The sequence below is a fragment of the Drosophila takahashii genome, chromosome 3R (assembly GCF_030179915.1).
Source record: "Drosophila takahashii strain IR98-3 E-12201 chromosome 3R, DtakHiC1v2, whole genome shotgun sequence".
NCBI lineage: Eukaryota > Metazoa > Arthropoda > Insecta > Diptera > Drosophilidae > Drosophila > Drosophila takahashii.
In genome coordinates this window covers 11,671,475-11,685,009 of record NC_091681.1, presented here as the reverse complement: position 1 = coordinate 11,685,009, position 13,535 = coordinate 11,671,475, and the positions used below count along the sequence as shown (strand labels likewise).

At 39.5% G+C, this 13,535-nt stretch overlaps 1 protein-coding gene and 1 long non-coding RNA gene across 2 annotated transcripts in view; both read right to left on the bottom strand.

Annotated features, from left to right (window-relative positions):
• LOC138913690 (uncharacterized) overlaps positions 1-13,535 on the bottom strand; it is a 36,284-nt gene that overhangs the window by 22,604 nt on the left and 145 nt on the right. The window contains exon 2 of the long non-coding RNA XR_011419497.1: positions 13,044-13,476. This is a non-coding gene — a long non-coding RNA (uncharacterized lncRNA). The remainder of the gene's footprint in view (positions 1-13,043; positions 13,477-13,535) is intronic.
• LOC108068202 (nematocyst expressed protein 3-like) lies at positions 1,121-2,254 on the bottom strand. Its single transcript, XM_017157628.3, has 3 exons — positions 2,222-2,254; positions 2,020-2,145; positions 1,121-1,891 (listed from the first exon to the last, which is right to left on the bottom strand). The coding sequence occupies exons 2-3, from the start codon at positions 2,126-2,128 to the stop codon at positions 1,122-1,124; spliced, it is 879 nt and encodes a 292-aa protein (XP_017013117.2). The 5' UTR covers positions 2,129-2,145; positions 2,222-2,254; the 3' UTR covers position 1,121.

The window sequence follows — 13,535 nt, the reverse complement described above, 5'->3', positions numbered from 1 at the left end:
GGAAAAAGGCTGGAATAGTTTGCTGGGGCGGGCCGAATGAGAAAATATTAGAAAGACTATTTAATGACGAGTGTAATAATTTTTCGTCACAAATGTTGATATCAGAACTTTTGTATGTTGCAGGTGCGGTGTTTTTGTTTGATATATAGTAGTCGCCTTCGCACACTCTCCTGGTGCGCTTCGTCACTACATGGACTGCCGTCCATAGTGATATAACTCTTATTTTATTTTTGGAAAATATAAATAAAATGTAAGACTTCAAGACTTTTTTTTTCCAAGATAATGACTGGAACTTTTGGCCCTCTTTTATTTTATACACACAACATATGAAATAAAATAGGGCCAAAAACGCTTTTTAGTAAAATTAAATTGGCTTTATGATTTATTTCTCAAATTTTTAGTGTTATTCCAAGCGTATGATTTTTTCGATACAAAAATAATAAAATAACTGTTATTTTCGGTCCCGGCTTTTTACACTTCACAAAGTTAACACTATACAAAAATCAGGGAGCTCAACTTTATCGGCAAACAAATGTCACATTTTTTGCTCGATTTTATTTGGTAAACTAGTGTTTTTAGCTGTATAAAGGCTTCCTGGCCATATTTTTTGGCAAAGTAATAATTCAAAATCGCCAACTGAATTTTGGTCAGTTTACGATGCTGCCAGATAGGTAGAGAAATATTGAAATAGTAAAGTGAACTAAATGCTAGATGGCGCCACAGAAAAGAAGCAATACCAAGTATGTAAGATACGTGTAGAATTCATGTAAATACCACGAAAAGCTCATAGGTTCTACAATCAAACGGTAGAGGGTGCCAGGAGTACGATATTATCGATGTACAGAAAAGCTTATTGATATCGATTGTAGTTTGTATAGTATCGACTGTTTTAAAATTGAGGATTAAAAACTTTAATTTAAATGTTTAAAAATAATACAAATATTAAGTTATTACTTTACATTTACTTTACTTTACAATTCCTAAAAATGTATCTTCTTAAAGTGTTAGGGTCTCACTTAACATGTATTAAGTTTTATTTAAAGACACTAAGCAAGACGGACAATTGAAGGATTAATCATTTAGATTTAAAGTGACTTAATTATATGAATGAAATTCTCGATTTAAATTAGAAAAGCCTTTATGCTGTAGAAGATCACTAGCATGGCCAGCACTCCCTGCGGAATGTTGAGTGTGGGTGCGGATGACCGTTTTTTGGGATAGTACACGGTTTTCTTTGACAGCAGGATGACCTGCGGCTGTCCTGGATGGGCCTGAACTGCGGGGGCAATCGGGGTCGGAGCTGGAACTGCCGCGGGAACTGCAGCAGGATGGACGACAACGGGAGCAGCAGGATGAACTACAACAGGAGCAGCAGGATGAACCACAACGGGAGCAGCAGGAGCGACTGCCGCAGGAACAACGGGGGCAGCAGCATGAGGCACTGCAGCAGGAGCAGCAACTGGAGCTGGATGTCCTGCCACAGGGGCAGGGAACACCGGCGAGGGCTGGGGCATCACAGGAACATGGCCAGCACTTGCAGCAGGAGCAATCGCAGGAGCTGGCTGGTTGGCCTGCTGCAACGTGGGACAAATCAGATGCTGCGTTTCCGTGTAGGATTTTGGATTGTTGGGATTGGGCTCCCGGATGGTTTGCGTGTAGCATCCATTGGCATCGGGGGTGCCTGTTTCGATGACGGTCGTCTTCTTGGGATCTGGATGGGCAGGTGCGGCCATCGCAACGGGAACAGGAGCTCCTGCCGGATAGTGGTGATGCACCACCGCCACCGGAGGAGCAGGTGTGGCAGCTGGAGTTTGATGGGACTTGGCCATTGCGTTGCCTATAACTGCGCCACCCAAAAAACCCAATCCTGCTCCACCCAAAAGACCTACTCCTAAAGAGAATCGCGGAGAAAATATAATAAAGCTTAAAATATTTCTGTGTTAGGGTTTAAAATATATTATTTTAGACTAAAATGTACTTATTCTATTTTCAAGGTGTTCTTTTTATTTAAACACTTACCGAAGGACCGTTTGCGACCACGTTTCGGATGTGCTTGGCTAAATGGCATCAAACTCATTCCGAGTAATCCCACCAGAAGTAAAACTTTAACCAGATTGCGATTAGCCATGGTTATAGAACGGAAAACTGGAATCGGAAGATATATTTGGTTAAATCGGCGTTCAGACGTTAACTGATCGCAGTCTTGTCTCGCTTGACTCACTTGATCGCTGGCAAAGAATGTTGTTTCGACTTAGCAAATATTTACACAGTTGCTTTGGGAAAGTTAACGAAATTTGTAGTATGGCACATGTTTATAGCTCGCTTTAATTTATATTTTTGCGGTACATGAAACGCTCATTAACACGCTTGGCGTCTTATATCTCAAAGTATATGTGTATTGTAAAACATTGAGAATTTTTACAAGAGAGCTTTCCGTAAGCAAAGTCAAGGTTATTGCGCAAAGAGATCAAAAAAATCATAAACAAAAGTTACACACATTTTATTCAATCATTTTACTTTTATTCATATTTATGTATATATGCCATTATTTTTGAGTTCAATGAGTCTACATTATTTAATTTTGAAAACCTTAGCTTATGAATTTATTTTTGTTGCAACTTTCACTCTGTTTAATTTTGCTTCTTTGTGCGCCTGCCATAAGAAAAGAAAAACATAATGGTCGATCTAAAAGTGTTCTTATTATCCCGTCTTAAAGTGGTGTGATTTAGGACCAAAACATGGCAAACAAAAACCCAAAATAAAATGGAATCCGTAAAAAAGAGCAAACGGTAATTGTTTAATGAGTGCCAGTCTCTCGGCCGCTTTTTTGAATCCCATTTCTGAAGTATTTCAACCAAAATTTCGGGCGACAGGACAGGACCAGCTGGCAACAATGTGGTTAAATCCGGCATATGGCACGTGAGGCTCCATTTAATTTTCTTAATTTTTCGGCCAAAACACGCAATTTGGTTTGTGTTAACACTCGAAACAGGATGGCTTCCCTATTCCGCCTGGCCAATGCTATTGATTAAATCGGCTTAAAGCTTTGACTAATGATGACAAAAGATTTGGCTGGAGAACATGGGGCGCTAGAGCGCATAATTCGTTGGTGGAAGCTGCACAGTCATGGGGCAACCGTTTCGGTGTCGAAATGACCTGCATCAAATGTTTCGCCATGAGAAATATCCAGTCATTTGTATTCGGGGGATTTGCAGGCAATTTGTGAGACGCGACTTTAATTCGCTTAATAAATATTTGCTTAGTTTCTGGGCTCGCTCAGGTTTGGCTAGTGGAGCTAAGGAAAGGGACAAGGGAGGCGAGATCTTCTCCTTAAACACAATGGACAATTGTCAATTGCAGGACATTCTCTGGCTTTCGGGGGTGCGACACTTGAGTCCTCTGGGCGACGATAAATCATTCCTTGAACGTGACACTGGAAGAAAAAGTACCTGAAAATATTTTAAAGTTACTTTAAAAATTAATGATAATGATGAGAGATGCTTTAAGAATATATTTTTAAGAAATAAAAAAATAAAGAAACTAAAAAATATATATTTTTTATTGTACTTCCTTTAACAAGAGCTTAAAAAATGTTCTTTAATTTAATATCAAACACACACCTATTTCTCTCCGTGCAGGATGACGACGGAAACGTCAGAGGCAGGAAGTGCCAGGATATGCGGCCAGGAGGCAGTGCAGCTTTTCTTTCTGGCCGTTGATGGACATCTTGGGGCAAGGGACCTCTGTCGAAAGTCCTCCCTTCCTTCCCGGGATAATGATGCGCAAATCGCTGGCAGTCATCGCCGGCTCATCCTCCGCATCTGATCCGCTCTGGCCTGCTTTGTTTCATGTTGTGGTGGCTTGCTTTTAGTTGCCTCTATTATCCTTAATGCGAGTCACTTTGTTAGAAACGTCAGTGGGCCTGCAAGCGCCATTATCGTCATCGTGCTGGCTGGCGAAAAAATATGAATCGGAAAATGTGCAGACACGCCGCCTGGCCGCCGAAAATGCACGGGAATAAAGATAAAACATGACAGGCGGTTCACATCCAGTCATTTATAATAGGGCCAATGTGACCGAGCCCCTTTCCTCGCCGGCAGTTTATCATCCCGAAGCCCGAGATCTGGGGCTGTACTTGGAAAATCGCTGTCCGATGCGCATGAAAAACTACCTCGGCAGGCTCGAAACCTAATGAAATAATTGTTGTAAGCTATTTACAAGCATCTAATTCCGATTCGATGGCGAGCCAATAAAAATATGCCATAATTATCCAGAACCCAGGCCCTGGCCAAGATAAACCAGTCCTAGACGGCACAGGCTGCAATGTTAATGACATAATTTAAAAAGCATTTCATTAATAGCCGATGTCAGGGGACCAGGGGTCTGCGAGGCAATTAAAATGCGCACAAAGAAAGCTTGTTCGAGGCCGGATTGGAAATTCAGATGCTGGCCAGCCCAGAATGTTAATGGTAATTAAAACTGATTCGCATCGAATATGGGTGAATAAGTTGAAGAGCTGTTGAAAAAACTAAAGGAAGGAAAATTGAATTTAAATGTCCTTATTATATGTTGAGATAGGCGACTTCCCTTGATTTTCCTTTTTTAAGTTCCAGGCCATTTACAGTAACTTATTGAACGTTTGCCAAAATGTTAATGGTAATTTATTCTCTTTGAATATGTAAATTACGAGTTTATGGAAAAGTATACCTTGAACTTGAAACGTTGAATTATTTGGCAATATTAATGATATTTCAAACAATTTGATTTAAGAAATGTTTCCCGATGTGAAAATATACAAGTAAAAGAGTAATACTTTTCTCAAGTACTGATTGGTAACTTTTCTTTCAGATTGTTTAAAGAAATTGTAAGATTTGAACGTATAATTTAATTCGCTTGCCATTTGTAAAATAAAAAGGCATTCTAAGATTTCTTGATCTGCCAACTCCGCTTATCTTGAACTTTGGCATCGTCTCCGCAGCTACTGAAATATGTTTTGGCTATGCAACCCCCGATGTCCTGGCCATGTCAAATCATTTGTATATAATTCACATCCTTTTGGTACTCGGCCTTTGTGCCCAGTGGAGTGATTTATGGGCTGTTCTTCTTTCTGCCATGTTTGGAAATGTTTCTGTGTAAATATGCCAGCAGCGGGACACATTCCAAATTGGTCCGTGCAAATTGTTTGCCTCAGCACTATTATCCTTTTCGCAGGATGTCGCTGCTGCTCGCTTTTTAGATAATTGCTGACTCCTACCATTTCGGCTGGTGAGTTATTCGATTTCGATACGAAAATTTGATATTCCGACCACACGCTGTGATTAAATTGTGGATGCCAGCTCCTTCTGCCCCACGTAACTTCTGCAGGAGCTTGTTTTGTAATTGAAAATAGTTTTTGGCACTGATGAGAGTGCACAACTTTGTCAGGAGGCGTGACTTAGATTGCAATTGTTGATTAGAATTTCCCAGTTTCTAAGGACGCAAGTTTTCCCAAGCGAAATAACTTTTTGACAAATTTGGAAAGGGAGTAGCCACTCTCAGTAAAAATATATATAGCATTTAAAAAAAAATCCATTTTTAAAAATCAAAAGTAAAATTTAAATTAACATGTATTTGTGGTCCTATTAAGTATTGTTTTAATACCTTGTATTTCAATGTTTAGCTTATATACCCACAATTCCAGATCTCCAGTAGCTCTGTTCTAATGCCTCAAATTGAATTTTCAACTTTCAACGCAGCCCCTGCCCATTTCTGTGGCACCGCCTGCTGTGCAATTTATCATAACAAATGCTCGCAAATTTCAAAAACTATAACCAACGCTTTACGCAACACTTGAGCATGCAAATTTAGTAAATTGGAAATCGAGTCGCCGCATTTCGAAACCGCAAAACCCATCGCCCAATAAGTTTGCCCCGAGTAACGATACACAAATAGAGGTGGGTGGGGCTTGGTCCAGTCTCGATTTCAGTCTGAGTTCCTGGTCAGGCCAAAAACTTCAAGACGGGCATGTGCATTTGTCATAAATTAGAAACTGTAACTTCCAGTGCTCGCTTTTTGCAGCCGGTCCACCCAGCACTTAAATTTATTGCAAATAACTCTTTCCCTTCATAACTTTTTTCAGGAGACACTTTATGCTCCACAGTGCTTGGCGCTGGCTTAATTTTTTAGCTAAGCAAACTAATCAACGCCCACAATTCGCAGTCCGGAAGGTCGTTTCTGGGATGAGGCAATAGCCCACGGCTAAATGAAGTGTGTAAAATTCGAGCGGAGACCCCTTTCAATTATATCTCTATTTTTGTGTGAGTTCACTCAAAAGTAAACACCAACTTGGCTACAATGAAACCCAAGCTGGCCAGAGGAAATAAATCTTGGCCTAAGTGTTGTGGTCATTTAGCAAATGTCCGGCGATGTCCGGCATGCAAATTTGTATGTGTCCTCAAGGGGTTGGGGCTGCAAAGTAAGTTCGCTCCCTTATCGGTCCTGAAGATGGGGGCCCTGCTTGTGATTTATAAAATGTATTAATTAAACCATCCCAAGCCGAGATTGTAGAAATTAGTGGAGAAGGCCACAGAGGTAATGCCGAGTTAAATGGACTATGAGAATAATAGGGAAATCTACTAGAATTTTTCAGTTAGTTATTTCCGTTCATTAGTTAAATTTCTGTGCGACGAGTTGGTAAGAACCACTGTTCTGTTCCAATAATCGTAAGGGAAAAGCATAAAATTTACAGTAAAGTAAAACCAAATATTTAATATAATTTATCCATCAAGATTTTGATAAAAATTAAACATTGGGACTGCGATGAATGAAAAAATAGGCAGACATTTCCCAATGGCTTTCATTCTCCCTTCTAAATCTCATTCCCATTTTTCTCCTCAGTTTCTCCTTCTCAACGCTAACATAAACACATAAGTGGTAGTCCTGTCAAAGTCAAAAATAAACGCAGCGACAATAATGATTTATGTTAGCCGAGTCGAAAAGGAAAGATCCAGATTCTGTGAAAGGAAGCCAAGGATTCGGGCTTTTGGGGATGACAAAAAGGGAATGAGTACTGTCAAGACATATGAAAATCTGGAGATATGCTAAAGTGTGTCGTTGGAGTTGGAAAAGCGCGACAAATGCGAAAATAATTTGTGAGACAGAAAGACAAATAAAACAATATTTTAGCATGGAAAATCGTATTTCTTTAATTATTTAACTGGAATAAAGTCATAAATCTAGATAAGCAATGATTTACCTAGTTGTAATCAAACCATTATGATTTGCAACCCGTAGACTAAATTCTCCATGACGAGTCGTTTACAATAGTTTATTTTCTCATGAGTATTCAAAGTCCTTGATAAGTTCTGGCAAGTTGGAAAAAGTTTTCCCCTCATGGTGTCAAATTGGCAATAACGTTAGCAATAAAACGATTTGCAGATATTGACCCTTCAAGTAGACGAAATGTTGTGGCAGACGGCCCTTTTTTCTCAATGGAATTTATGAATGTGCTAACTTTAAGAATATATTTTTTTTTATCTTGGCCTTACGATACTATTTTTATAAGGTTGTCCCAACTTTAAAAGACATTAAAATATTTTCAGTATATACCTTTTCCCGTCCAATGGGTAAAATCAAAATTCAGTTGAAGCCTGTTCCCAAAATGTTTTAAATTTCCACCAATTTAAAGCATTTAATTGATTTTACAGACTTGGACAAAAACTGTTAGGACCATTACCGAATTTGAATTTGCACAGCAGACCCAATCGCCCAACACTACCCCCTTTTTCCCGATGCCGTGCCAGTTCATAAGCCACAGAAATGCAAAACCGCCATAATAAAGGATAATGTCGGCGCATATTAAACAAATGACTTCCGTTTGTCTAGGTCTTGGCAACCCAACTGCCCCCCACAACGTTTACCCAGGGAAAACAAGCGAAAGGATATTGAAATGAGCTGGTGAGCTCGAGAGCTCGGAAAATGCAAATTCATGCCGAGCGGAAAATGACGTGTGCAAAATTTCACAGGATGATGATGGGGCAAATAACCCCTCACTTGAAGTGCTTAATTAAAAACTTTGCCACTTTTAAAAACAAATTAAAGGAGGACAGGAAGTGGCATTTTGTATTTTTTTTGGCAAATCTCCGTTTTGACCTGTTGCCCCACAAACCGTAGCAGTTCTCACAGTAATTCCCACTGATCGCCCTCGACCCCCCGCTGCACCTTAATTACGAGAAGAGAGTCCGACCAGGCCTAATCGCTGTTTAAGTACACGGTAGTGGTCGCGGCTTAAACGCGAATTACGCCCAATGCCTCGGCTCTGCGGAGCGGTGGACTCATGACCATTTAATGTAAACAATAATTAAAAGCCAGGCCGAAGAAAAGACTCTGCAGCCGGTGCCGCATGCAGAGACACCGGGACTCCCGCGCTCCCCTCGGATTTTATGGCTTAATAGCTGCAAAGTGCAAGGCTTGATTATAGTGCTGGCTGGCCAGTAGGAGTACGGCCAGTCTAAGCCATCGCCATCGGTCGGTGCCATATTAGTCACAGCAGCGGAACGGCCACCGAGGTCTAGGTGGGCCGGTCAGCTGGCAGGAAAGCCCAGGGAGAACCTATATACCATCAGTGGAGGAAAAATCACAGATGGCGAGACTTCAGATACCCTCTTCCATTTCGATAGGTTAATCTGTATTTTTAAAACATTTGTATAACTGTATAATAATCCAAAACAAATAGCAGGCTGAAATTAATTAACGTTTTTAAGTAAACTGTTGCTTATCAGGTGGATTTTAATGCCAGAACATAATTTAAGATCCATTCCAAAAAATCAAAAATATTTATATGGATTAGTCTCAATATTTTATCTGTTTCTAAAGGCCATAGAAAATAAAAAGAAAAGGTTGAGTTCTAACTAACATTTTGTTTATTTTTGAAAACCTAATTTTCCCTAACGGTAATCACAGAATAATTAATATGCCCCTCGGAAGGACATGAAAAGTGGCTTGGTAATGCAATCATTACAAAGTCTGCAAAATTTGGCTTGGCTACTTCTTTAATAGAAAGTATTCTTTTTTGGTTCGGCTAAGCTCGATTCTTAGAAAAATTAACGATCCAGGTGTACATTCTTTGACACTTTTAAGAATCCGACGAAAAAGGACGACAGCCATAGTTACAAAAAAAACGCAATGGTCGTGTGATTACAAAGTATCTGTGCAATTATTATATTAAAGAACTTTCCTGCATTGCTGGTTTTTCCTTCTTAGCCAGCGATATCAATGTCAACTTTGTTGTTTGCCATTTACATTGCACATTTTCGAGTCCGTGCTTTTTCTGCAAGTCCGTTTATTAAATCACCCCGTTCAACTTGAACTTGTCGTTTTTGTTGCACCAATGCTAGGGGGCGTGGCTCCCCTTTTGCGAGACTTGCGCAGCCGAAAATTTCTCCTCCACTCGGGGAGGAGACGTCTATGCAGATTTTGCAGACGCTGCAAGGACGCTCGTCATCGAAATTTTCGCTCTGGGCAACGCCCACCGGGACACAAATTTTTCGTGTTGCTGCGCTTCGGGGGTTGAATGGCGATTTATATGGGAAACTGCATTTCTGACATTGGACTGGCGAAAAAGAAGGTTTTATATTGGTGTGTTTACGTTTTATTTTGTCTGCAAATTGGAAGAATTTCTATTGTTTTGCCAAGCGTGTTTTGGTTTAACTGATTAGTTTTAATCAGATGTTTAATCTCAACGTATTTCTGTTTGCTATATATAGTCTAGTTATACCCGTTACTCGTAGAGTAAATGGGTATATTGTATTCGTGCAAAAGTATGTAACAGATAGAAGGAAGCGTTTCCGACCCCATAAAGTATATATATTCTTGATCAGGGTCACTAGCCGAGTCGATCTAGCCATGTCCGTCTGTCCGTCTGTCTGTCCGTCTGTCTGTCTGTCTGTCCGTATGAACGCTGAGATCTCGGAAACTATAAAAGCTAGAAGACTGACATTTTGCATGTAGATTCTAGGAGTTTCTACGCAGCGCAAGTTTGTTTCAAAAGGGTGCCACGCCCCCTCTAACGCCCACAATCGCATATATACGATATTGAAAATTTCAATATTTTGGAAAAGTAAAAATGCAGTTTTATTGTGTTTATCAATACCTATCGAAATGTAGAAGACATTTTTTAAATCGGACCATTCGTTAAAAAGTTACGGCGGATCAAAGTTTTTATCTCCATGTATAATCCTTCGCACTCCCTTTAGCTGAGTAACGGGTATCTGATAGTCGGGGCATCCGACTATAGCGTTCTCACTTGTTTTTGTTTAATTTAAGTAATTCTTAATCACTGAAAATTCAAAACAACCTAAACGTTTTCACTGGTTTTCCAACACTTGGCTGTAAAGAAAACCTTCACAAACAGGCTTCCAATACCCAAAAATCTAAGACCTGGATACGTGTATTTTATTATCTCGCAGCACCCTTTCCCCGTTTTTGGCCGAGCTAAACATTTATCAAAACTACTCCGTGTACGTGCCCTGTTCTCAGCAGATACGGATGTGGATAAGGCGGTCGCATCTCTGACGTCTGCAGAAGGAGCCAAGGCTGCCGGTAATAGAGACCACCGCAACAGTACGAGTTCGAGTACGAGTATTTTTCAGACAAAAATATTTTTGCATAAATTACAATAACAGTGGCAGAACAAGAAGAACAACAATGAACAAGATGTCTACCAGAAACGGCGACCAGCGAACACATTCTTGGCGTATAATTTAGTGTCGCTTATGAAGTAAACTTATCTAAGCGGAAATAAAAACGCTCACAGTGTATTTTGTATTTCACTGGAAAAAATATTAGTAAGAGTAAAGTTTATAACCAAGAAACTTAGTAAACATAAAAGGATTTAGGAATTATTAAACGTTTTTTTCATATGAAGTTTTTTGTTTTGGACAACTTTTTGTTGGGTTGAGTACTAGCCCTTAAAGATTTCTATATTCCAACTTGTTTTTAAGCAAAATTCCACTCAAATTCCTATGTTACATGTCACTTATTATTATTAATTTCTTAAAGTAAAATTATTCTCGGTTTTTCTCGAAGTGTGAAAGTTGTACCGAGTGGGTGAGGCGTTCGGAACAGGTTGTTGTGAGCCCTACTCAAACACACATGTAGCGCATAAATTTTCGCGTTGCGGTTAAAAAAGTATCTCAAGTATTTGAACACCAACAAGGGGAGGCCAGAAAGAGAAGGATACATTAAGGGACAGAGAAAGACAGAAAGAGAGAGAGCGGGCAATGGCGTTGAAATTTAAATTCCTAAGAAAGTCGTAAATTATTTTTAGTGGTTTATCAAGTCAAGGTACATTGTGTCTGTGAAAGCGGTTATCCAAAACTTATGTGGGAGAAGATGGCGCGGTGTTTATAGGGAGGAAGAAGGAGACATCTGAGACCCTGGGGAAGAGTTCGCCAGTTAATTGCCTCGAATAACTCATTACAGCTTCCGCTGCGACCTCAGGGCGCTCACATTCTATGCAGTTCCTTGACAAATGATCTAGCTACCAATCAAAGGGTCCCAGAATCCCCTGCGAGACCCCTCGAAATCTCCTTCGAATCTCGGGCGCCTTTCATTCATGAAGAATCACAAGCGAACTGCAAGATTTACACTGCACACAGCAAAATTTTGAAGTTTATTTAAATTATAGTATTTTAGGATAAATAAGTACCAATGATAAAAAAAATTTAAAAAATTGCAAAAAAAAAATTAAAATTTGAAAATTTTGTTTCTATTAATATAATTTTTTAATAATTTAAAATCTTTGATACTTAAGGCAAACTTTAAATTTATTCTGACAATGATTACGCCTTTGAAAAATTAATATTTTTTTACAATCTTAATATTTTGTTAATAATTGTTTTCTCTGCAGTTGTTGTACAAATATTGTGAGGTGCTGGCTAGTAATTAAGGCGACAAACACTCGGAATGGGGCGTGGCCGGCCATCTGGCATGTGCGATGATGTATGGCCTGCATTTAGGCGCTTCGGCGGTGATTGCTACCAAGCGAAAAAGCCTGAAGACCAACTTCCAACTGCAAAGCTGCAAACTGCAGGCGCCGAGATGAAAGACATATTTCTGTGATTTATTTCACTGGAGGCGCTACTGTCGTCGGAAAGTTGGCCAGCGAGGGGCGGCATTAATGTGAATGGATTGCCTTGTCTACGATTCCTTCAGCTGGTAATCTTTGTAGCGGGATATGCGTACAATAAGCACAAGGGGCGTATGTGCAATATTGGTTGAACAAAATATCGATGCTACACTTAGCACATTTGTACGGCGCACTATTAACTAAATTAAAAATTCACACGTTAGTAGTAATTAAAAATGTATTTTTACTCAACATATTAAAAATGTTGTCGCTATTAATAGAAAAACTATATTTCTAATTTCTTTCTGTTCTGCCGTATATAACAAAAAGAAGACGAAGTTAAGAGTACCCCAAAATAAGTTAAACATCACACATCAGTAAATTGATTTAAATTCAATGACACATTAAGTGGCGCTCTAAAGACGCTCATTTAAATCACTCGCCCAACTCGTCCTCCGTTCACAATAAGACCCCCAAAGACTCAAATCGAGGGTTTCGACAGACAGACTGGCAGACGGAGGGGTTCTTGGGGCCCTGCGAACTGTTTAACATAATCCTGGCCCCGTAAGGGCTGACAAAATGCGTCGGCAATTTGTTTATTGGCGCTGGCTCGTCTTTTGTCGGCAGCGAACATGCCACAAACTACGCGCTGCAAATAAATCACCAAAAATATTTCAACTACACTCGCTCCTTAGACGATGCACTGAAAAAAATGCAACCATCGCATATGAATTCTTTTTTAGCCAGTAAAATATCCTGAATTAAATAAAAGTATTGCAAATTGAGGTAATATTGCATTGACTATCAAACTTATAGATAGACCATACTTCCTTTATTTCTTGGTTGAAATACTTTATAATAAAAAAATATTTATATTACATATTAAAAAGAAAGAAAATGATTTAAAATTTTTTAATGTATACTTATGTTTACCAACCATCTTTAAATCTCTTCAAATAGATTCAAAATATTTAAACGAATTTATTATTTTTCTGAGTGGATCTCAGTGGGATTGTGGATTGCTGTATTGATGACGGGGTCGGTGGTGGGGTCGCTGCCCACACTGCCGGCATATGTTTCCATGTTCCTTGGCCTGTCGGAAGTTTGCAATGTTTCAGCAGGAAGCCCTTGATTGTTTGTGTGACTTGTTTGCTTGTCGGCGGACTTCTCTATATATTTGTGTGGGTTCTGTCTACTGTTATTTTGACTTTAGCCTGACACTTTGACTTCGCCATTGAAAGACATGCATTGTATCGGATTGTGAGTGAATTGAGCTAATTCATTTGTCAAGTGCTCTGTGAATCATCTGTGCGGAATGTCAATGAACTCAGATGGAGGGGTCCATCTTTAATAGCCATATCTGTAAGTAACTGTACAAAATCGCCATTTAATGTGAACTCTTTTCATTTTTATCCTACATTTGTCATAC